This window comes from Saccopteryx leptura, chromosome 2 (genome assembly GCF_036850995.1).
Source record: "Saccopteryx leptura isolate mSacLep1 chromosome 2, mSacLep1_pri_phased_curated, whole genome shotgun sequence".
Lineage (NCBI taxonomy): Eukaryota > Metazoa > Chordata > Mammalia > Chiroptera > Emballonuridae > Saccopteryx > Saccopteryx leptura.
Window position 1 is genome coordinate 105,843,249 of NC_089504.1, and position 24,834 is coordinate 105,868,082.

At 35.7% G+C, this 24,834-nt stretch overlaps 1 protein-coding gene across 1 annotated transcript in view; it reads right to left on the bottom strand.

Annotated features, from left to right (window-relative positions):
* ACSS3 (acyl-CoA synthetase short chain family member 3) overlaps nt 1-24,834 on the bottom strand; it is a 168,198-nt gene that overhangs the window by 51,301 nt on the left and 92,063 nt on the right. Inside the window, exons 8-9 of the mRNA XM_066368483.1 lie at nt 7,376-7,527; nt 584-687 (exon numbers count right to left, since the gene is read on the bottom strand). Coding sequence (XP_066224580.1) covers nt 584-687; nt 7,376-7,527 — 256 coding nt within the window. The remainder of the gene's footprint in view (nt 1-583; nt 688-7,375; nt 7,528-24,834) is intronic.

The window sequence follows — 24,834 nt, forward strand, 5'->3', positions numbered from 1 at the left end:
ACACTTGAATCTATGTCAAGACAATAAATTAAAAACAAAAATTTAAAAAAAATAATGATGCAAAAAAAAAGGAGAAGAAATATTCAATTTTATAGAACACAAGAAGGGAGCCAGAGAATCACAGAAAATTCTATGAGAAAAACAGTACGTGTAAAAAATTCTTGGAGCAGTGCGCAGTGCGTGTAGGAAAGCAGAGGACCGAGATGGGTGATGAGAATAATTTAAACCAGGCAGATGATAACGAGGCTTTCCTAACTCAAAGGCGAGGGGAGTAATGACGGTGAGAAGAACTCAGCAACATACTTCAAGGGAAACTCTGAGACTCAGTGACTTCCTGGATGTAGGACATAAAGAGGAGGAAAACAAGCGCGGTCTTTGGTACTGTACATCTTGGGATCAAGAGAAGGCCGGCCTCAATGCTATTGATAAAGACATCTTAATAACACTGCTTATTTCTATGGAAACCAGAACTACCGGCATCCCAAGTTTGTGCCTGATGGTCAGAGTTCAGAATTTCCTCCAGTCCTTGCAGTGTTTTTGAGCATTTCTGTAATGTTTATGTGCATGCTTAGAAAATGCTCACCAGTTTGCCACCAATGGTCTAAGACGGGGACTCTGAAGACTTTTTTGGACCATTCCAGAGTTTCCACATCACATCGTTCTCCAGCCACAAATAATGTCTTAAATCTAAATATAAGAGAGAGAGTGAATTCAAATTATTCCTTGAAAATAAATATAAGTAATTTCATCTACATTCTTTTAAACATTGTAGATTGTAACCCCACTAATTCTCTCAGAAGAAAACATCCATGTTACCAGTGTATCATACTACAAAAAGGTGAGAGATTTGTTGACCCAAATGTAACTAAATACACATCATAGCATCGAAGAGAGGTATTTCAAAAGTGGAATTCACAGCTAGTGTTTCTCAGTTCTGAAAAGAGCAACCGAGTTGATCTTTATATCTGTCATATTCCTCTAATAATCAAGAATAAAAACCTTTTTCTCCTTGACATTATCTCTGATAATTTTAGCTCCCACCTTGATCGCTATGTTCTACTTAGTTCTATACACAAAAATACACTCTCAAGTATCAGCTAAGACAACAAATATGCTCATAAATACGATGCCCTTGTTTCTTCTAACAAGTTCCTTTGGTAAAGTTTATTCTGACTTTAAGCACATATTTCTCTTATTCCAAGGATATATATGGACAGATATATGATTAAAAAGTAAACTCCATTATGGCTTTCAAGGTTAAAAAGGCTCTTATTAAAAGAAATACAAGGGTACTGAGAGATAAAGAATTTTTGGCAGGGAGCACCGTGCCACAAAATAAAAAGGATTAACTAGAAAAATAGAATTGGTTTGACACTACTGGTGGTTCATTGAGAGAATGACTGTTTTTCTTCCATTCTCAATGCTCATGACCTGTCAAGAAAAGGCATGTGTTTATGAAGACTTAATCATTATTATCAAAATAAAAAAGCAGTCAAACAAATAAGAAAAACCTGCCTCCCTACCCTGAACAAGGTAATACAGCTACAAAAGATTTATAACCTTTCCTTTAACTTGTATCATCTCATGAAGATTATGGAGATTCAGATATCCCACCTTATCATCTAACATGTACTTCCTGTCTCTGCTATAAACAAGTATCTTACTCTTTAATTTGCTTTTTTTGTCTATTTCCCACAGGTACTGTGAGCTTCTTAGGAGCATTCATCTTTTTACCTCAATACTAGACAAAATACCTGAGGATTTTTAGGCATTGAAACATTTCTAGAAGCTTGGAAAGATGAACTACAGAGGTGGGGAGTTGGCAAAATTTATGTCAGCTTGACTCGTCTATTGAGTAAGAGGAGGCATGTTGTTTTTTAAGTGTATGGAAATTGACTAAAGAACAATGACTTGAAGAGAGAAAAGTTCTGGCTACTTTAGAAAATTTTAAATGTACTGTATTACATAAAAGGGAAAGAATTAAAAAGAACAGCCATTTATTTGGCTTTCATAAACTCAATTAGTAACCTAAGAAATAAGCTGAGATGGCACACCATTCCCTAATTTTACAGAAAACTGAGTAAAATCAAAGACAAAGTTGAAAATGAAGCACAAGGGAAATGGAAAAAATGGTAGTGTTATCAAATTAATTTTAGTCCAAAATGGACAAGAAGCTGCACAGAAATAGATAAAGAGCTAGAGAGAAATTCTGGTGAAGAATTTCCAGGTAACAAATTAAGGACAGCAGAAAACTAAAATGAATATTTTATTCAAGGTCCATAAACTACCAAACAAGTGAAAATTACTCTTTACTTGTGCCAACAGAAGTTAAATAAAAATAGATTATTTCAGTGATGCCTCATCAACTTCTAGTTCACATGACAGAACATCATTACTTTTTGCCATCCATGTCCCTGTGGTTTTCTCCATCTTTCCTTCATTCTATTTTCTCCAACTGCTCACCACTAGAAAACTCAAATTATCTTTTGAAAAAACTCGCCACCATTTTATTACTGTTATTTACCATGTTAATTTTGGTGTCTGATGAAACACAATATCCCATTATGATTATTATACCAATTATATAAATTCAACAAAATATGGCAGTGGTTTTGGCAGCTGCTTATTTTTATATCCCACACCATTGTCCCATGTGTATTCTCCGTTTTTGAAAGGCTTTGAGTTGTAAGTTCTTTTTTTCTTTCTTTTCCTTTTTTTATAGAGTTTTACTATTTTTTATTTATTTATGATTTTGTGTTTACATAGATTCAACTGTCCCACCGAATATATCTCCCCCCACCCCCATGTTCCCCCTCAGCCCCCCTCTATGCCCCCTCCCCCCAATGCCTTCCTCCCTTCCCTCTAGGATTTGCTGTCCTGTTCTCTATAATGCTGTGTTATGTCTATATAATTTCTTTCTCCATATGAACATTTATTTATTTTGCCCTCGATCTTCAATAATTTTTTGTTCATTTGTTTGATACTTCTCTATCATCGCTCTGAAGATCTTTCACAGTTGTCATCTGAAGTCTATTGGCATCAGTTTGATTTTCCTCCTTGGTGCTCTTTTGATTTTGTCTGGTAGTTTATAAATTTTATCTATAACCTCAACTTATGTTCTACAATTTCCAAATGACATGTCCCATGAGGACTTATATTTATCCTCCTTAGTACTTGGATGGCAATTCCATCTGGGTCCCATTTGATTGCAACCAGCCTCCGCACCCTGCAAATCTATTCTATTTCCAGTCCACATAAGTATTTATTTTTTGAGCTTCTGCCCTGCTTCATCTCCTTTGTATGTAATTGTAAAAGAAAGGCTGCAGCCAGTATGAGGTACTGTGATACTGAATGGAAATCCAAGCACTGACTATTGTCTGACTTGATTAAGATTGAACTAGAAAATCCTGGGAAGATAAACAACTATGGTGTGATGTGAAAGGGCAGTGAATTAGAAAGCAGAAGATAGTATAACAACTAAGACTTCATCTGTGTTAAGAACTGTTTCAAGTGCTTTGCATGAATGAGGTAACTTATTTTTATTATACCCTTGTAATACAACTATCTGTATATTACACACATACACAATACCAGAGACTATTTAACTTCCCCAAGGTCTTACATGCTTATATTTACAGCAGTAAATGGTAGATTGAATGCTCCTTGTCCAACTCCAGTGTCAGCATCTTAACTACCATACTGTACTGCCTAGTCCCAGCTTTGCCCCAGAGTAGTTTTACAATACAGGGAATGCTATTTCACCTGTCTGTGACAAAGTTTTCTCAACTGTGAAATGAAATGATTATATTAGATGACATCTAATCTATTTTTCCAAACTCTAGTCATCTATGATAAAAGGAATGTATAGTTCTGGTTAGTTTCCTGTTTCAGAGTACCCTTTTAAATTCATTTTGAGAGCTGAAATTTTTGGAAAACCTCCAAGTTTATTTGAAGATAATCTTTAATGAGATATGCAACACATTTAAAGAGAAAAGTTCATCACTTGAAGTGTTCTATAAGAAAAAAAAAAGAGAGAAATCCTGCAAATAAAACATGAGCGTGAAATTATATCAATTCACTGTGTAAGTACAAAATGTCTTGAAAATAAATATAAAATAAAAGTATAGTTCTACAAGAAGACTTGGGTTTTGACTTATTCTGCCTCTAAACCAACCCTAACTTTTTTGGACCTCAGTTTCCTTGTTTTAAAAATGACACAGTTGGATATTTGAGGTCCTGTCTGTTTCTAACATCTCGCTTAGTCCACAAGTGAGAACCCATTAAAGAAGTTCAGCAAAGATATTATCTGAAAAGACCAAAAATATATAAAAACTGAAAGCTCTTTTTATCCCACAAATGACAAAAATCTCAAAGTTTCTTTCTGAATTTACCTTTCATAGTAAGAAAATGTCCACAGTATTTAGTGGAGAGGGTGGGGACTAGTCAAATTGAGTTAGTCTCTTTCTGAGAAAGTTACTTAAACTCTCTGGGACCAATGTTACTCATATGTAAAGATAATTACAATTTTCACGCTGTGTGATGACAAAGTAAGATAAATTTATACTGCTTATGCCTGGCACACAGTAGATTTTCAGTGTTTGTATTTATTAGTGTAGTATTTTGAATACTTGATGGTGTTTGTAGAGTCTTTTATTCCTAAATACCTATTAAAAACATATGTGCACATCATCATAAATAATATAGGTGACTAAGATAAAAGAGCATGATCGAGGGAAACTTATTGCAATTTCTTTTATGCTAAAATTTGACTCGATGTATTTAGGAATTCATTTGAAAATTGATGATCTAATAGCCATTTAGGATTGCTTGATGCTTTATACATTAGGCAAATTAGAACCAGTTCCTGCCTTCACAGAAAAGAGAGCATCGAAAACCTCGTACAAATGGGAAAAGAAGATGATGCGGCAAATGAGAGAACTTAACTTGCTGGTCACACAATACCATACCCTGCAATCAAAATGCCTTTTTCAGTAAAGAGACACTGCAAGAAACTACAATCACTGTTTCTTCAAAGCCCTGGAATTGTCTTCAGACATGAAGACTATACACAACCTCAAATGTATTTACCAAAATCTATATTTCTATGCTTTTTATTAAAATGAAGAAAACTTAATTGACATGTCTCAAATGAAGGAACAAATAGAGGGGTGAATAGAAATATTACAATAGAGGATTTATTTTATAAACACCTTTTATTTTAATAAGAGAGTATTCTTTAGATTACACTGGTCCCTCATTGATGGCAGGGGTTAGGCTCCAGAGCCCCCCCCCCCCGCAATGGGCAAAATTCTGCAAAGTACAGACTTTATATTTGTTTTATTATTTATATATATTTTAAGGCTTTATAAACCTTCCCCACACTCTTATGAACCTTTCCCAGACTCTTATAAACACTTCCTATATTCTTTTTTTTTTTTTTGTATTTTTCTGAAGCTGGAAACGGGGAGAGACAGACAGACTCCCGCATGCACCCAACAGGGATCCACCTGGCACGCCCACCAGGGGCGACGCTCTGCCCACCAGGGGGCGATGCTCTGCCCCTCCAGGGCTTCGCTTTGCCGCGACCAGAGCCACTCTAGCGCCTGGTGCAGTGGCCAAGGAGCCATCCCCAGCGCCCGGGCCATCTTTGCTCCAATGGAGCCTCGGCTGCAGGAGGGGAAGAGAGAGACAGAGAGGAAGGAGGGGGGATGGAGAAGCAAATGGGCGCTTCTCCTTATGTGCCCTAGCCGGGAATCGAACCCGGGTCCCCCTCACGCCAGGCCGACACTCTACCGCTGAGCCAACTGGCCAGGGCAACTTCCTATATTCTTAAACACTTTCTACACTCTTAAACTTACGTAATTTTAACAACATATAAAATTCTATATGGATACTCACGAGTGAATACACTACAACTTGAATGATGAGATTTCAATTAATACTTTTATATTTTTATATTGTTTTCAATTTTTTAGGCTAGAAAATGCTTATTTTTCTGCAAATATATAACATATATAAAAATACCTATGTACCACAATATTCCATAATATAGAGAAAAATCTATGACAAAACATTTGATATATATAATTTAAAAATCTGTGATACAAGTGAACCACAATATGGTGAGGGACTACTGTATAGATAAATTTGGATGTAAATATCAATCTATTTTTTTCATAATATAAAAAATGGAAAAAAAATTAATAAAATCACTGACCCTGCCCAAATGAAAAGCCCCTTGATTACATTTCTGGTTTGTGTGTGGTATCTGTTTTTACTCCTTCTTTGAAGCATAGCAACATAAAATTCAAGACATCGGGCTTTTAATTAAAAAATTCAAATCAACTTAATTTGAACACACTTTCTGACTTGAGAAACCTATAAAATCTCTTTGTTTATTGTAGGATAGCACTGACCTATTTTAAACAGGTTCATTGAGAACTGACGTTGCAAACTGCCTGAAAGATACAAATTGCTATAATTATCTTCGAATATACATAACATTAAACTAAAACAGATGTCAAGAAGCCAGCACAAAAATATATAAACTATTCAGAGTATACTATTACAAAACTATAAAAAGTAACTTCCTTTATTTACATTTTCAACAAAGGAACTTTGGACTATAAAATTCATGTTTTATCTGTTTATGAAAAATCAAATAATATTTTACTCTATTTAAACTGTATATATATATACACACACATATATATACATATATATAATGCATATAAGGCATATATGCATTTTAATACACAATCAACTTTACACTTTAAGAAAATATAAGCAGGCCTGACCAGGCAGTGGTGCAGTGGATAGAGAGTCGGACTGGGATGCGGAGGACCCAGATTCGAGACCCCAAGGTCACCAGCTTGAGCGCGGGCTCATCTGGTTTGAGCAAAGCTCACCAGCTTGGACCCAAGGTCGCTGGCTAGATCAAGGGGTTACTCGGTCTGCTGTAGCCCCACGGTAAAGCCACGTATGAGAAAGCAATCAATGAACAGCTAAGGTGTTGCAATGAAAAACTGATAACTGATGCTTCTCATCTCTCTCCGTTCCTGTCTGTCTGTCCCTATCTATCCCTCTCTCTGACTCTCTGTCTCTGTAAAAAATATATATGCAGGGCAGTTTAAATAAGAGAAATATTAGGGTAATATTTAAACTGAAATAAACATGATCTGGTATTTTAAAATATCCACAGTATAGTTAAAATTACAAGTAGTTCAAAAATATATTTAGAACAGTTACTCTTAATATCATTAGAATTTTTCGGTTCTTTCCATAGAGATATTGCAGTACCAGAATAAAATAAAATGTTCAGATATTCATTCTGATTGCAGTTTTCAATGTAATTTGCCTTGTGCACCCTGTTCACCTTGTCAGTGAGTATTGCTTGCTCAAGGCGGCCCCAGGGTCCTGCTGACGGATTGCTCTAATTGCGGTCGGCGCTGTAAACAAGGCAGCCACTCCATGCTCTGCCAGCACACGGAAATAGGCCCCAGCATCTGGTGTTCCCACAGGCTTCCCCTGCAATGAGATTCATTTCAAGTGTCACTGGGTAAAATGTCTCGTCTTTCATTGACAGTTCAATACTTATACATTTAACATAGGAATATTAATAAAGTGGGATTCTCAACAAATCTTGGTTTTCAAATATTCCTATATTCTATCATGAATAAAACAAATCAAGTGCCCAGGAATCATAAAGGACATTTGTCCCATTATAGCCTCCTAAAAGCTATTCAAATTGCAATTTTTCCTTTCTCAGATTTTGAAAGATTAAAACTGAAAATATATATCTCATTCAAATGACTAGCACCCAACAGTCTTCTATTTTACAAGAAATTAAATGTATAGTTTTGTATGGTAGGCTAAAAGAGAACTAGAGTTGCTCTTAATTGCTAACTTTAATCTTTATTTCGCGACCACCACTAAAAGTGATATAATAATTCTCAAAATATTTGAGAAGAGACAAAAACTTAAGAGTCATAATGATTTCTGAGCAATGACCCTTTCAATTAAATGCCTCAACCCAAGGAAAGCAACTTCTATGAATTAAAAAAAAAAAATCCAGCCTGACCTGTGGTGGCGCAGTGAATAAAAAAGCATCGACCTGGAAATGCTGAGGTCGCCAGTTCCAAACCCTGGGCTTGCCTGGTCAAGACACATATGGGAGTTGATGCTTCCAGCTCCTTCCCCCTTCTCTCTCTCTGTCTCTCTCTCTCCTCTCTCTCCCTCTCTGTCTCTCTCTCCCCCTCTCTTTCTCCTCTCTAAAAATGAATAAAATAAAATAAAAAAAACCCAAATATTTAAAAAAAAATCCAGTAAGATATCCCAAGATGCATGTGTTCCACAGCCTCAAAATGACATGATGCATATCCAATGAAAAACTCATGCATACCAATCAGCAATTTTGATAGACTATGCAATTCAAAAACACCCAAAGCAATTTTAATTGAGGTGTCTGCAAAGTTGAAAATGAAAGTGATGCCTGACCAGGTGGTGACGCAATGGATAGAGCATCAAACTGGGATGCAGAGGACCAGGTTTGGAACCCCAAGGTCACCAGCTTGAGCGTGGGCTCATCCGGCCTGAGCACGGGCTCACCAGCTTGAGTGAGGCAGTTGCTAGCTTGAGCATGGGATCATAGACATGATCACAAAGTCGCTAGCTTGAGCCCAAATGTCGCTAGCTTGAAGCTCAAGGTCATTGGTTTGAGCTCAAGGTCGCTGGCTTGAGCAAAGGGTCACTTGCTCTTCTATTGCCCCTCGGTCAAGGCACATATGAGAAAGCAATCAATGAACAATTAAGGAGATTAAGGAGTCACAATGAAGAATTGATGCTTCTCATCTCTCGTCCTGTCTGTCTGTCCCTATTTGCCCCTCTCTCTGTCTCTGTCACACATACAAAAAAGGAAACGAAGGTGACATTTAAATACATCAGTAACTCTAAAAAAATTTAAAGTGACACACAAAAATCTACCTTAACGCAGCCATGTACCCTCGTTCTTCAGTCCATTATCATCACTACTTCTCCCTGTGCTACTAAAGCAGGGTGCCTGGAATGTTAATATATGTTATATGCATGCCATTTCCTAAACTCCTTTGGCCATATCTCCAATTGGAGCGTCCCATGGATTTAACTTTCTGAAAAGTACAATTGGGAAACACTGAACTAAGGTTAGAAGAGGGAAGAATTTGCTATCAATAATTTTAGAGCTCTCCTCACAGAGAATAATAAATGAATGGATAATAATATGAGGCAGACCATAGCTGTCCACTATCCACTTCTAACTGGTTAATTGATAGGGCAGAATTTCAATTTTATTTTTTCATAATTGCTCTTAATATTCTTTTTTTTTTTCCAGAGATAGAGAGAGAGAGAGTCAGAGAAAGGGATAGACAGGGATGGAGAGACAGACAGGAACAGAGAGAGATGAGAAGCATCAATCATCAGTTTTTCGTTGTGACACCTTAGTTGTTCATTGATTGCTTTCTCATATGTGCCTTGACTGTGGGCCTTCAGCAGACTGAGTAACCCCTTGCTCAGGCCAGCAACTTTGGGTCCAAGCTGGTGAGCTTTTGCTCAAACCAGATGAGCCCGTGCTCAAGCTGGCGACCTTGGGGTCTTGAACCTGGGTCCTCCGCATCCCATTCCGACGCTCTATCCACTGCACCACAACCTGGTCAGGCGCTCTTAATATTCTTAAATGTAATTACATTCATTTAAAAAACTCTTTTGGACTTTGTTATACTCTTTGCTTTTTCTCTTGCTCTTTTAATGCCAAAGAAAGTATTCATTGCAAGTAGAGTTTCATTTTTTATTATCCTGACTTATCTTGAACACTTGATTGCAATTTATTCATTACCATCTCATATAGATCAACACATTGACACAGTATACAATCTGGCAACACATATAAATAATTTGACTAACAAATTTTGAAGCCTTAATTTAAGCACATCAGTCTAAAAATGAATCAGCCACTTGATTCTTTTTATCCAATCAAGGTAAACATTTGACTTTTTTTACTTCTTTGATCTACCTTATGCACTGATCAGTCCACCATGTACAAGATTGTGACTCTGGAAAGCTTGATGCCAATCAATCATATAAAAACAAATTGTCAGCTGACCTTACTCAACTGACTTGCCATTTTCTTGCCTGATAAATAAGAATCACTTTTCCAATATTTTCTCGATTAGCTAAAAGCACTGAGATAATATTTTAAAGCAGTTTGACTGCCAATGAAGAAACATATTTTATAACCAATTAAAGTTGAATTCCACGATGGGGCCAGTGTCATAGGGCAATTACTATATACTCACTACAAGATAATATGAACATCATAATGAAAATGCTATCCCATAATGACTACTCCCATAAAAGGCACAATGTGAGGTAATTTACAGCACCTTCAGTTAATTATGTCTAACAGTAACAATAACAATAGTTTAAGTATTAGAAATACTAGTTAAAAACATTATCATACTTTTTATAAATAATATAAAATTATAACCACGGTTATAATTCTCACATTGCACAAAATTTTTATCAATATTGTATTTATTGAGCAAAAAAATCTGATAATATATCATTACTATTAGGATTCTGAAGAATTTGACATATAAAAGCTTACAGTATTCATTGAAAGCTAGTTGATCTCAGGAAGGTTCAGTTGTTTTACATTTTATTCTCTGTTCCCCAGAAGGTCATTCAAGGCTATGAATATGATGTTTCTCTATTTCAGAATTACTTTACTATTTATATATATTATCATTTTATTTTCTTAAGGACTTCTGTTTAATCTCAAGTCTTAATTAAAACATAAGCTATGATATATTAAAGAAGTTATTGTTCGCCAAAACAGCTGTTGATTGACACAAACATTAGGTTCTGAATTATCTAAACACTACAGGTGATACTTTGCAGCACAGAGCAAGATCTTTCATAAGAACCATCATTCACATAAAAACAAGTCAATAAATTAGGTAGTACTAATATATATATTTATTCACTTAATAAATATTTATTGAGCATATAACTGTGAGCTAGACATTATTCTAAATTCTGGGAATAATTTTGTGAATGAATCAGGTAAGGTTCTGTTCTAATGTAACTTATATTTTACTAATTATGGGTGTTTGTATGAGATAATGTTATTAAAAATTACATAGTAGATCATCTAAACTATTTTTGTCTAATAAAAGGAAGGAATATAGGAAAAAAAAGAATCAGACTAATATCTTCTCAACAATTATCACCACTAGTAGTTTTAGAAAACTAAAGAAAAGACTAGGAGCCACTTTCATATGATCTCTAAATGAAAGTGAGTCAATGACATTAATTTTATTGAATATACACACACACACACACAATACCATCCCTTTTATAATGTTCTTTTAAAGTAACCTGTAACATGCCATGGCTAGCTCGCTCTGTTGATTAGAGCATTGTCCTGAAGTACAGAGGTTGTGAGTTTGAGTTTGGTCCCCGGTCAGGGCATATATAGGAACAGCTCCTTTGTTCCTCTGTCTCTCCCTTTCTTCCTTGCTAGACTCAATTTTTTTTTACAAAAAGCTTTAAAAAATTAAAAAGTAAAGTAACCAGTAACTCACTAATTATGCTGAGTAGCCTGGAAAAAAAATGACACAATTTCAGAACGTGTATATTCAGTAAAGGACAGGAGCCTAAATACTATTCAATTTTAAAATGAGAAAATTCTATGATTGTAGGGATTTTTAATAAACAACACACACCTAAAGCAGTAATGCGACAAAAGGTAAAAACAATTTAAAAACTCTTTCAAAACTTGTTTGACCTGTGGTGGCACAGTAGATAGTGTTGACTTAAAATACTGAGGTTGGCGGTTTGAAACCCTAGGCTTGCTGGGTCAAGGCTCATATGAGTAGCAACTACTATTAGTTAATGTTTCCCATTCCTCCCTCCTTCTCTCTCTCTCTCTCTCCTTTCTGTAAAATATCAATAAATAAATCTTTAAAAGTTTAAAAATTTTAAAAAGAAAAATCAGCGCCAAGGTCCCGTTTTGAAACCCAAGTTTGCCAGCTCAATCTTGGTCAAGGTACAATATGAGACACAATCAAGGGCTACACAACTAAACTTGATGTTTCTCTCTCCCTTCCTCTCTCTTCCTCTAAAACTAAAACAAATAAATTTTTTAAAACTCAAATCCATGTTCTTACCATTTGCTTTTATTTCCTTCACCTAAACTAAAGTCTACCCTGTTGGTTGCACCCTGAACACAAAGGCAGAAAGCAATCCCTACCTTGGTGAAGCAGAGATCACAAGCTTTTAGCTATCATAAATCATGAATTTTTAACATCAGATATTTATAAAATATCAATTGCCAATATTTATAATGTGGTTAGTGATGTTACAAAGCACAAAACAAGACAGTTACCAAATATCTTAAAATGAACTTGCACATATAATACTCTACTACTTATGATTCAATGTGTTAATATTAATAGATAGCAGATGATAAGTCCTGAGTTAAAAAACCAGGTAATGTCTTGAATTCTCACATAATTCTCAATGAACTTAAGTTTTCAACACAGGAAAGTAGTGGAATACAGAAACTTAGCAAAACAAAAATATAAAACACTAGAGCTAAACCTTCAAGCAAAAAAATCATTTCCTTTATTATTAATCCAATCATTTCAGTTCAAGGCTTGGAGTCAAAGCTACTTGTGGTTCCTCAAATTTTGAAATAAAAATTTTTTAGTCAATTGCAGTTTTTGCTTCTTTTTGTGGCAGGATTAACAACATGTTTAGTCTTTTTTTAATTTATTTTTATTTTTTTAGAACCCTTCTGATAATGTCACCAAAGTCAGGTCTCTACCACAATTTTGAGGTGACGACAGCAACATCCCATGTGGGCTAATCCTGAATTTCATTTTGGCAGACAGGTGCAGCAGCAGCAGCTTGTTCTTTTCAGAAGAGTTGGTGAAATAGGAATAGTATTTGTTGAGTTCCTACCACATGCTTTGTGCCTTTATCAATGGACAAGAGTTTGGGTGTACAGCATCTAAGCTGTGGATATATTACTTAGTGAAAAAAGAAAAATGCAAACAGTACACATACCACTTGTACAATGCCATTTGTATTTAAAGAGGAGAAAAGATACTGCCTATATATGAATTAACTGTTGTGCACATAAGACTGATTGCTTCACAGTGAGAGAAATTAAACAGCTGGGAACATGGTAGTGAGATTTAGACTTTTTACTTTTTTGTGAGTTTTGAAATATGAACCAAATGAGCATATAGCCTCTTCAAAAAATGAGATTTTTCTTTCCTAAAGTTCCTCTCTCAATAATTCACATTAACTTGCCCAAATTTTGAAAAAAATCACTGCTGCTTTAAATTTAGAGGGATTATTGCCCTATGTCCTAGGACTTCCAGATCTAGACTTTGTGTTACTAAAGCAGGTTCCCTTTTAATAAATAAAAACTTAATTATAAATATAATATGATGACTACAAACTTCTATCAGACTGACTTCTTTGATTATTTGCCAGAAATTTCTAATCATCCCTTTGGCCTCACCTGTGAGGCTATGGTTCCTTCATCTTATCCATACCATCATCTAACCCAGTAATGGTCAACACTGAATGCAAATGAGAACTTTTTAGGATCCTTTTAAAAGGTATCAATTCTTAGTCCCCACTCCTAGAGAGTCTGATCTAATTGGCTTTGAGTTGGCACTGGGCATTGTTGCAGTTTACATGTGACTAAGTGATTCCAACCTGTAGCCAGGATTGAGAACCAATGTATCTTCACACAACAGGCACTGCCTGACATGACATTGTTTTCTAATACCTACCTGACTGGTTGCTGTATTACAGAGGTAGTCAACCTTTTTATACCTACTGCCCACTTTTGTATCTCTGTTAGCAGTAAAATTTTCTAACCGCCCACCAGTTCCACAGTAATGGTGATTTGTAAAGCAGGGAAGTAACTTTACTTTATAAAATTTATAAAGCAGATTTACAGCAAGTTAAAGCATATAATAATAATTACTTACCAAGTACTTTATGTTGGATTTTCGCTAAGTCTGGCAGAATAAACCTTTATAAAACAACTTACTATAGTTAAATCTATCTTTTTATTTATACTTTGGTTGCTCTGCTACCGCCAACCATGAAAGCTGGAATGCCCACTAGTGGGCAGTAGGGACCAAGTTGACTACCATTGCTCTAGTGGATGAGCTTAAAATTTAACACTAGCCTTTGCTGGTTTTCTCTCTATGTTATAAGGAAATGAGCTAATCTAAGTATTAATAAAAATTATACTGATAATTGCAATTTGATCAGAGAGGGCCATACACTGAAAATAAATGATTTGGAAGAAGTGCCTCCTTGTTTCAGTTCTTTACGCTTGGGCCTATAAACCAGACTGGACATACATAGCATGCATATACCCTCATGCATCCTGAGTACAACAGCCATTTCTCCAAAGATGTATGATGCTTACCTTTCTGCCTGGTCCAACAGCTCTTTCTGTGTTTCCCAGAAATATTTTAAAGCTATCATTCTCATTGGGAGTTTTAGTTTGGTTGTATCCATGCTCAAGAGGGTTTTATCTTTATTTTTTAGATTAATGGTTTCTGACCTAAATTCAGGAGAGTTCATGAATATTCTGATACTATAGCTTTCATCAGATCTGGAAAGGATTCCAGAACCTAAAGTTTTCGAGGTACAGGAGAGACTACCAAATACAGAAATCTCTTTTTTGTTTAACTCCGAGAAACAGCTTGGATGACACTAGAGTGTGGACGGTTAGGTAGACCATAACATCCATTCATTCTCTTCTCCACAGGATGGATGTCTCCTTAGTGCAATCCTTTTAACGCACTTCCATCAAAGGGCTGCTAATGGACTTAAAAACCAAAAACCTAGTGGCCAACCTGAGGTCTCCAACTAGGCTGTATTTTTCTACTTCTTATTAGTTGATTATGTGAAATTGCCATATTTATAAGTCAAAACTAATCAAACTGCAATGTTACATGGTTGAATTAATATTTTTGATAAGCTTTCTACTTTAATCATCTCTCTTTACAGTCTCTTGGGCTGGACACCACAGAGTTGTAATTTCTCGTGTTGAGTCCTTCCCTTTCTTTAGTTAAGAACATGCTTTGCCTCCCAGGTCTGATAAGGTAACACTTCTCTAAGCCTAGAGCTCCAAGATCCTTGCATAGATATTTATATATATTAAAGGTGTCTTTACATCTAACTAGATCTATCTCTTTTGTACAAACTTTCAGCTATAAGGTGATAAAGTCTGAGGATCCAACATACAACATGGTGAAAATAGTTGATAATAATGTTTTATATAACTGAAACGTTTTCAGAGAGTAGAACTTAAATATGCTCACCAAAAAGAAATAAACTAATAAATAAATGAGGTGAATAAATGTTTTAATTAGCCAGATGGGGGAATGCTGTCACAATGTATGTGTGGATAAAATCGTCATGATAGACATCTTAAATATTCTAAAATATTATTTGTCAATTATACCTCAATAAAGCTGAAAAAAAATTTTTTAATTCATTTATGCATTTTTACTTGGTTCTTCCCCTGCTTTCTACGAGCTCTGAGAGTTGATCATATTGGGCTTTGTGACGAGGTCATTCCCAGTCAATATGCCATTGCTTCCAGGTAGGTGACAAAAGTCTACCTGTCCCCCTAAAAACACGCTTAATTCTGAAGTATTGATACCAAGTGAATGGAGCACAGCACTGGAGCTGGTAATTCTGTAGATCCAGTAGGGAGTTAATTAGGGATGCTGATATAGTTACCATTCTCAGCAGTCACAGAGAGCACGTATTACTAGAAGAGCTGGTAGCTTGTGGTTTCTAGCTTTCATCTCTGAATTCCTCCATGCTGATGTACAATCACTCTGCTGTCCTGTACTGGAGGGACCATTAAGGTTTTCTTTATTCATAGTGAACAGTAAGACTTTGCTGTAAGCAGAGGAATTAAATAGCTTCTTGCTTTATTACACTTCCATATTTCTGCCCAGAAAATAAAGTGTGGCTATTCCACATATATCCTACAATTCAACCTGAGGTTGTACAAAGTCTGGCTCCTAATTCAAATTCTTACAAAAAACAGCTTCAAACATGCTTATATTTCCCCATGTTAAAAAAAATAAACATAATAAACCTTCTTATAAAATTGTTCTCACAAAGGTGGCTAATGACACCCCTTCCCCAAAGCTTTCTTCATTTGCTGCCTGAGCAGACCTCTCTGTAGCACTGCTGATCCCGCATCTTCTGAAAAACCTCCCTCCAACCGGTCTTCAGGATATCTTGCTTTTCTGAATCTCCCACTGCTTCTCTAATTCCTCATTGTCAATTTATATAGTGTCCCTTTGTCCGTTTCTCAATTTTCACCTCTCTGAATATCTTCATCCCCTTAGGGACTGAAATGATGAACTCTTCTACATCTCTAATTCTGAAAGATATATGAACTTCAAACATGGTTCCCAACATTATGCAAATGTCTGAGTAGTACCTTTAAATTCAACATTACCAAAAGCAAAAGCACTATTTTCCCCTACCACAATAGCTATTGCTCTATTGGAGTACCGCAATTGACAACTGTCAGTATATATCTATCAGTTGTCTTAGCGGAGGACTTCTCAGCTACGTTCCACTTCCTGTTCACCTCTATCTTATACTATCCACCTGAAACCCTCACATCCTGCCTTCTTAATGTTCACATCACTGGTTCTGGCCCTGGAGTTTGTGCTTCTCAACAGCTTCCCAGATGTTCATCTCTAAAGTATGGCAAAGAGCACTGACTTTGGAACTGGAAAACCTTGCTTCAAATCTCAGCTCCATCACTCTTGTGTCACTTATAAATGTATTTAATATCTATGATCCTTAGTTTCTGTACCTATAAACAGGGTCTCACACTACTGACCTATGGCTTTGTAGAGAGAATTAAGTCTTTTTTCTAAATTTTATTTATTTATTTATTTTTTTATAGAGACAGAGAGTGAGTCAGAGAGAGGGATAGACAGGGACAGACAGACAGGAACAGAGAGAGATGAGAGGCATCAATCATTAGTTTTTCATTGGGCGTTGCAACACCTTAGTTGTTCATTGATTGCTTTCTCATATGTGTCTTGACTGCGGGCCTTCAGCAGACCAAGTAACCCCTTGCTGGAGCCAGTGACCTTGGGGTCAAGCTGGTGGGCTTTTGCTCAAACCAGATGAGCCCACACTCAAGCTAGCGACCTCAGGGTCTCGAACCTGGGTCCTCTGTATCCCAGTCTGACGCTCTATCCACTGCGCCTCTGCCTGGTCAGCCCTAAGTCCTTTTTTTATACATGCTTAGAAGAGTAACTATTACCCAACATTCAATCAATAGTAGATATTATTGTGATTTGTACCGTCTCATTCACAAAAATTTTTCTGTCCACTATAGTCTGAAACTTCCCTGATGGGACTAGTGGATGTATTTTTGAGTCAGGGTGGCGTTCCAATTCTGCCACTTATAAGCTATGTGACCTAAAGCAATTTATTTAATTTCTGTGATTCTCATGAGGTTTCATTATCAGAAAACTGTATCCAAACAGGTATAATAGTTAAATGTAGAGTATTTATCACAGGCCATGGCTCATTGTAGTTTCTGAAAAATTTTTAAATCTTTTACAGAGAGTAAAACATTCCTTAGTTTTAATTTGTTTGTTTTTTGTTTTCTACATTGATCTTAATTCTTTAAATATATCACCTGCATTTTTGATGCAAGGAGTGCATCTGATATATATTCTGTTTTCTTATCCGCCCCTAGCAAGATGTTGAGCTACAATGGGCACCAACAAATATTGATGGAGCTATAACCATAGCTGAACTTGCTTGCACCAATGTAAAACACAGGCATACATACAGAAAAATAAACTAAAAAAAATAAATACCTTTGAACAACTGGTCATGTGAGATAGAAATCTAAAAGATGGTGGCATAGCTTTATAATTTTTCACAATTAGGAAATCATATTATATACTTAAATCGGAGGAAAGATAGAGTCATCATTTTTTTTTTCTTATTGTATACATACAGAAAAGGACATTGCGGATATACTAGATTTTAAAAAAAAATCATTTCCTAGCACTGGCTGGCTGGCTGGCTCAGTGGTAGAGCATCAGCCTGGTATGTGGATATCCTGGGTTCAAATCCTGGTCAGGGAACACAAGAGAAACAACCATTTGCTTCTCTACCCCTCCCCCTCTCACTTCTCTCTCTTTCTATTTCTCTCTTTTCCCCTCCAGCAGCCATGGCTTGATTAGAGCAAGTTGGCTCTGGGCACTGAGGATGACTCCATGGCCTCTGCCTTAGGCACAAAGAGGAGCTCGTTTGCTGAGTGATGGAGCAATACCCCAGATGGGCAGAGCATCGCCCCCTAGAGGATTTGCTGTGTGGATCCCTATCAGGGAGCATGTGGGAGTCTGTCTCTCTGCATCCCTTCCTCTCATTGAATTAAAAATAAATAAATATAAAAAATTAAAAATCATTTTTCATTACATGAATGGGAAAGCAGAGGACTCTGATGTGTGCCTACTGAGTGAACGTTAACAACACTGTGGCTATTAATCTTAAAATAAAGTCATAGACTCCTCTGCTTGAAAGAAACAAATCTCCATCCTTGAAAAGGGGATAATCAAGTTAGACAAAATAGGTTAACAAAAGTAAGACTGCAAAATTCTTATAAAAAGAAGATAACTACAATACAGACATCTAAAATTCCATTGTTAAAATGAAGCCTGGGAGGAGCTGAGAATCCAGAGGGTCCACGTGTGGAAAATACACTATGGGATGACTTCACGGAGATAACAGATTCAGTGCAGGATCTGCAGAAGCATCTACAGAAGTAGATGACATATGTATTAAAGACTGTGGCATAATTTAACAAGTGTTCAATACCAAACAATTCAGAAGTAGTTCTGATCCTCAGTATTCTGGAACATCTGATTTTCATACCTGGAAATGGCTTAAATTTATGTCTATGACTACAAAGTTATATTTACTCATATTTTGAAAACATGTGGAAATATGTGTGATTAAATAATGCTGTCATATTTTACTATATATAATATACTAGAAAGCCCGGCGGTCATACGAAATGACTGCTGTTCTAGATATTATAAATTGTCTGCCTGACCAGGCGGTGGCGCAGTGGATATAGCATCGGACTGGGATGCAGAAGGACCCAGGTTCGAGGCCCTGAGGTTGCCAGTTTGAGCGTGGGCTCATCTGGTTTGAGCAAAAAGCTCACCAGCTTGGACCCAAGGTCGCTGGCTTGAGCAAGGGGTTACTCGGTCTGCTGAAGGCCCGCAGTCAAGGCACGTATGAGAAAACAATAAATGAACAACTAAGGTGTCACAATGAAAAACTGATGATTGATGCTTCTCATCTCTTTCCATCCCTGTCTGTCCCTCTCTCTGACTCTTGCTCTGTCTCTGAAATAAATAAAAAAAATTTAGATATTATAAATTGTAATTAAAATGATTTGTGCAAAGGTATCTGCTAATTCAAACTGAATTACCCAGGGCAGGCAGCGAGGACGCCCCTTTGCTTAGTGCCCCACAGGGTTTCCCCCTTCTACTTGCTTAATTGCTTAAAGTAGAGTGCAATGAAGGAAACCACTGGTGGTACATTTCTTAAGAGCCACCGCTAGCTCAATAAATAAAGGTGATTTAAATAATAAAATGTTAATTCACATGTCAAAGATCTCTTTGTACACAACATTTCTTGTGTAGATCTTTCCATCATTTTTAAGCTCGCCTTGCAGAGGACCATCAATTATTTTTAATTTTACGTGCAAATGGGTTAATGTCTTGAAATAATTCCCCCATTTCATTAAGTAAGGTCTCAGGAACTCTTTTATTCCATTCTAAACGTGCCGAACTGGCTTCTGAGGGATCAAGTATATATAATTAAGCAAACTTTCTTTTCCCGTCAGAAGGATGCAAAGTTCCAGTTTGATGGTAAACTTGACCATGAAGTTGAAAGCAATAAAGTCCTGGTCCAGGCAAGTCAATTGGTTTGTTTCCCATGGATGCAAAAGCAAACGAACTATTAATGGATCAAATGCTATCCATGTACTGTTTGCTATTTGGATGCTGATTAGTCAATAATTTATTCAAGAGTGGTGGATAGTTCTCAATTAGTGGAACTACAATGTTTCCGTACTTGCAACATTGAGAAAATCCTTTCTTGTCATGGTCAAATCGATTAGTTTCTAACTTGAAGTTTAAGGACTAACAGTGTTCACATTTAATATTCATGTCACCAGAGGAATGCTCAAAAATTAAAGTTTCTCCGTTTGAAACTGTTTTAATCCTTTTTGCGTTTCGGTCAACATTACTCTGTCGTTTTTTTGCATTTCTCTCCTGCCTTTGTTCAAGGGACTCATTTTGTCGAGACAGGCTTTTTTGTCTTGCATCTGAGGCAAGCCTTGTTTCTCTATGCTCATCAGTCTCATTTTGCCGAGAAAGATGCATTTGCTCTGCGACTGAAGCAAGCCTTGTCTTTCTCTGCTCAGTGGTTTCTTTTTGTCGAGAAAGCCGTTTTTGTGAAGCTTTAGCTCCTTTTCTCTCCTCTTCAGTGCTGTATTTTCTAGGAGGCATTCTTAAAAGAAATTACGTTAAGACGTAGTTTTTATGTAAAACAGATGATTGCCAATGCAAACAAATGTTCACCTTCCCCCTGACACGCTCAATTTGCGTTCAGCCTTAAATTGTTTCAAAAGCAGATGATTGCCAATGCAAACAAATGTTCACCTTCCCCTTGACCCGCTCAATTTGTGTTCAGCCGTGGCAACTTCACCCCATTGGCTAGTATAGTTACACAAGCAACCAATAAGCTATCGGCGACAAACAGACACTTAAGCCACATATAATAAAGATACCATATTTCTTGGAAGATTTCAAACTAATTTCATATACATCATCTTATTTGATTCTTATACAAATAAAAGAGTATAGTGCTAATAATCACACTAATCATTTATATAGAGAGAAAAGACAGGGTTATCTAATTTTTTTTCTCCTATGAATTCAGGAAAAGAGCAGTCAATAAGAGATTATTAAACTAAATATTCTGAAGTTTTTAAATCTCTCTCTCTACACACACACACACACACACACACACACACACACACTGCAGGAACTAGTAATAATAAAGCCCATTAAAAAATAAAAAAGAAAGGTTATAAATGTTTGGATAATGGTGAACCATGAACTGTATTGTGTTATTCATAGATGAAACTTCAAGTCTATTCTTCCTTCACTCTAAAAGAACAGATTCTTGAGGGGAGAGACCACTGGGTTATTTGTCACATCTGCTGCTCATTCTTCAAAGTCAGGAGTGGCAGGACCAGTGCGTCCCGTGTGCTGATTCCTTCACATGGTTTTTAGAAGAGAATTAATGGGCTCCAAAGGGAGCTGCTCTCACACTGTGATGACTGCTTCCGATTTGTGAGAACAGACTTTGAAAGAAGAAATCTGAACATTCAAACATCACAGTGACTGGATCCCATGGGAATGAGTATTTGGTGTTTGCACAGTAAAATTTTATTCTGAGAAAGAATAAATTCATATATTTAAATAATAACAGTAGCTTATAATTGTAGCACTTATTGGATTATTATATCCTGGCAACTATTCTAAGGGCTTTGTATGGATTCATCAAGTTAATGTCATATAAGAAAAGTACAATTAATATAGATATTTATAACTGAGAAAACCGAGGCTGAGAGCAGTTAAGAAATTTGTGTGATACCAAACAATATGCAGATCTCAGAAACCATGGAACGGAAATCTTATCTGCTATGCTTCCTCTCCGCACTAAGATGTTTCACTAATTTAAAATAAAACTTTTCTTTTCTAAATGCAGTTGAAGAGTCAAGTTCACACACTATGAAAAGAAATAAGAATAAATTCCAGAGTTAAAAAAAGTAAAACATGCTATCAAATAATTATATTTATTCTAGAAAGAGAAAAACCATGGACTTGGGAGCAGACTCACAAAAGTAAAGAACAAGGAGAACGTGTGTCAGCTCTCTTCTTTCATGATGATAAACTGAATTCCAGCAGAGATGGAGTTCATTTGCCTAAGGTTATATAGGTAGATAAAGGCAGAACAAGATAAATGCCACAGAAATTCATATTTTCAGTCCAATGACTATGCACTTACACTGCAATTCAGAATCTTAAATCCTCGACTTCCTGTAACAAATGTATTGCCCAGGAAGACAGAATGTGGTACATATCTTTAAAGTTAATTGTTGAATTAATAACAGGCAGCCATCTGTCCTGGTTAGTACAGTGAGCAAACAAGAAGAGATTATTGACATGGTTTACTGTTATGAAGTTAACAATTTGTGAAATGCAAACAAATGTAAAATGAGAGCAAGCTTTCATTCCTCAAGGACTTTCAAAGAGACAGTTATTACATAAAATGATAATTACTCATATTTTGCAAATATGTATAAATATGTGTGTATAAATAATGCCATATCAAGAACAAGTATATCGCCTGACCAGGAGGTGGCGCAGTGGATAGAACATCAGCCCAGGATGCAGAGGACTCAGGTTAGAGACCCCAAGGTCATCAGCTTGAGCACAGGCTCACCAGCTTGAATGTGGGATCATAGACATGACCCCATGGTCACTGGCTTGAGCCCAAAGGTCACTAGTTTGAGCCCAAGGTCACTGACTTGAGCAAGGGCTCACTCGCTCTGCTGGAGGCTCTTGGTCAAGTCACACATGAGAAAGCAATCAATGAAAAACTATGCTGCCACAATGAAGAATTGATGCTTCTCATCTATCTCTCTATCTCCCTGCCTGCCTGTCCCTGTCTGCACCCCTCTCGATTAAAAAAAAAAAAAAAGATTAAGCATACCGACCAGATTATGACTTAATGTCAAGTTAGATTTAGGTGACCAATAACTAATATTCCATTCTAGGTAATAACTTAGACAAAAAACAGTAAACATTTCTTTTTTTTAATTTAAAGTAAAATTTCCTTTACTTTCTGTTATTTTTATATAAAGTTTTATATCATTTTTCCTCAACTTTATTGACCTAAAATTAACAAAAACTGGATGTATTTAAGGTATACTAGTTGTGATTTTGATATGTATGCATTGTGAAATATCACCACAATCAATCTAAAGAATATATTCATCACCTCACAAATACCTCACAAATTACTTTTTTTTCTTTTTTTTTGGTGAGAAGACTTATAATTGACCCTCTTAGCAAATTTCAAGTATACAATACATTCTTGCTAACTGTATCACATTACTCTACATTAGATCTCTAGAATTAATTCATCCTGAATAATTGAAACTTTATTCCTTTTGACCAATATCTTTTCACCCAACAACAAAAAAAATGCACATTCTTCCCAAAAACATATAAATTATTTTATAGGATTGATTATATCATAGATCACAGAACAAGTCTTAAATTTAAGAAAACAGAAACCATTCCACATACCTTTTCTGACCACAATGAAATAAAACTAAAAATCAGTAATAAAACAGAAAAATCCATAAATACATGAAAAGTAAACAACACTCTCTTTAATAACTATTGTGTTAATAAGGAAATCACAGGAGAATTTTAAAGGTATCTCAAGACAGATAAAAATGAAAGCACAACATACCAAAATTAAAGAATGCAACAAAAGCAAAACTAAAAAAAAGGTTTGTAGCAATAAATACTGACATTAAAAAAAAGAACAATCTCAAGTAAATGAGCTAATTTTAGTCCTCAAGAAACTAAAATAAAAATAACTAAGACCAATGCAAAAGGAAAATAAACATTTGATTAAAAATAAATCAGAAAATAGAAAAAAATTGAAAAATTAAAACTAAGAGTTATGTTTTTAAGATAAAATCAACTAACCTTTACTTAGACTAACTAGAAAAAAAAGAGAAATTGTTCAAATTTTAAAAATCAGAAATAAAAGAGAAGCAAAGGTAATAAGTGCATCCGAAATTTTTTAAAAAATCATAAGGGACTATAATGGGGTCAAGTAATTTTTGGTTTTTGCTTGTCCACACTACTGCCATTGTGGGAGCCTGGATTCTGGTATTATGCAATTGAAATGTGTGTATGAGATCACATTTGAACATTGATACCCCAGCAAAGATAAGGAGAACGGCAGAGCTCAAAAGGACTTGTTCACCCTTGAGAAGTGTTAGGTTTTGATTCTGCAGATGACAGACTTTTTGAAAAAGAGAATTTGAAATACAAGACAAAAGAGAGGCCAGAAAGCATATCTATGTATGACAACCATTAACCAACACACTCAACTGCCCACGCATACGTAACAATTTGCTGAATTTTTTTATACATAAAGTTTCTATATTAAAGTATTGTTCTATTTCTCCTCTTTGACAAAACCACTGTACCAAGTATGTCCTTGTCCACATGCTTTTAGGGTTAGGTCTGTTGGAATCAGTGCTCCACTAATAAAGTAAATTTCTGAAAAGGTACTGTTTGTTTTGTTCCTCTCAAAAATAAGAACTGAATTATTCATAACTGGTTTGCATATTTTAACTGGTCAGTCCAATTTGGCTTCCAGAATTACATAATTTAAACATGTCCAGTTTCAAAAATAAATCCTTGCTATTAAAAAATATATATAACCTATTACTTATATTGTTTATGAAGTTCTCTGGTAAAAAGAAAATTTAAATTACCTTTTTATCCCTCAGGGAAAAATTGTTTATGTAAAACTCAAGTTTTTTGTGTTTTTTTCCTGATATCTTTATACAGGCATTTATTTAACAAT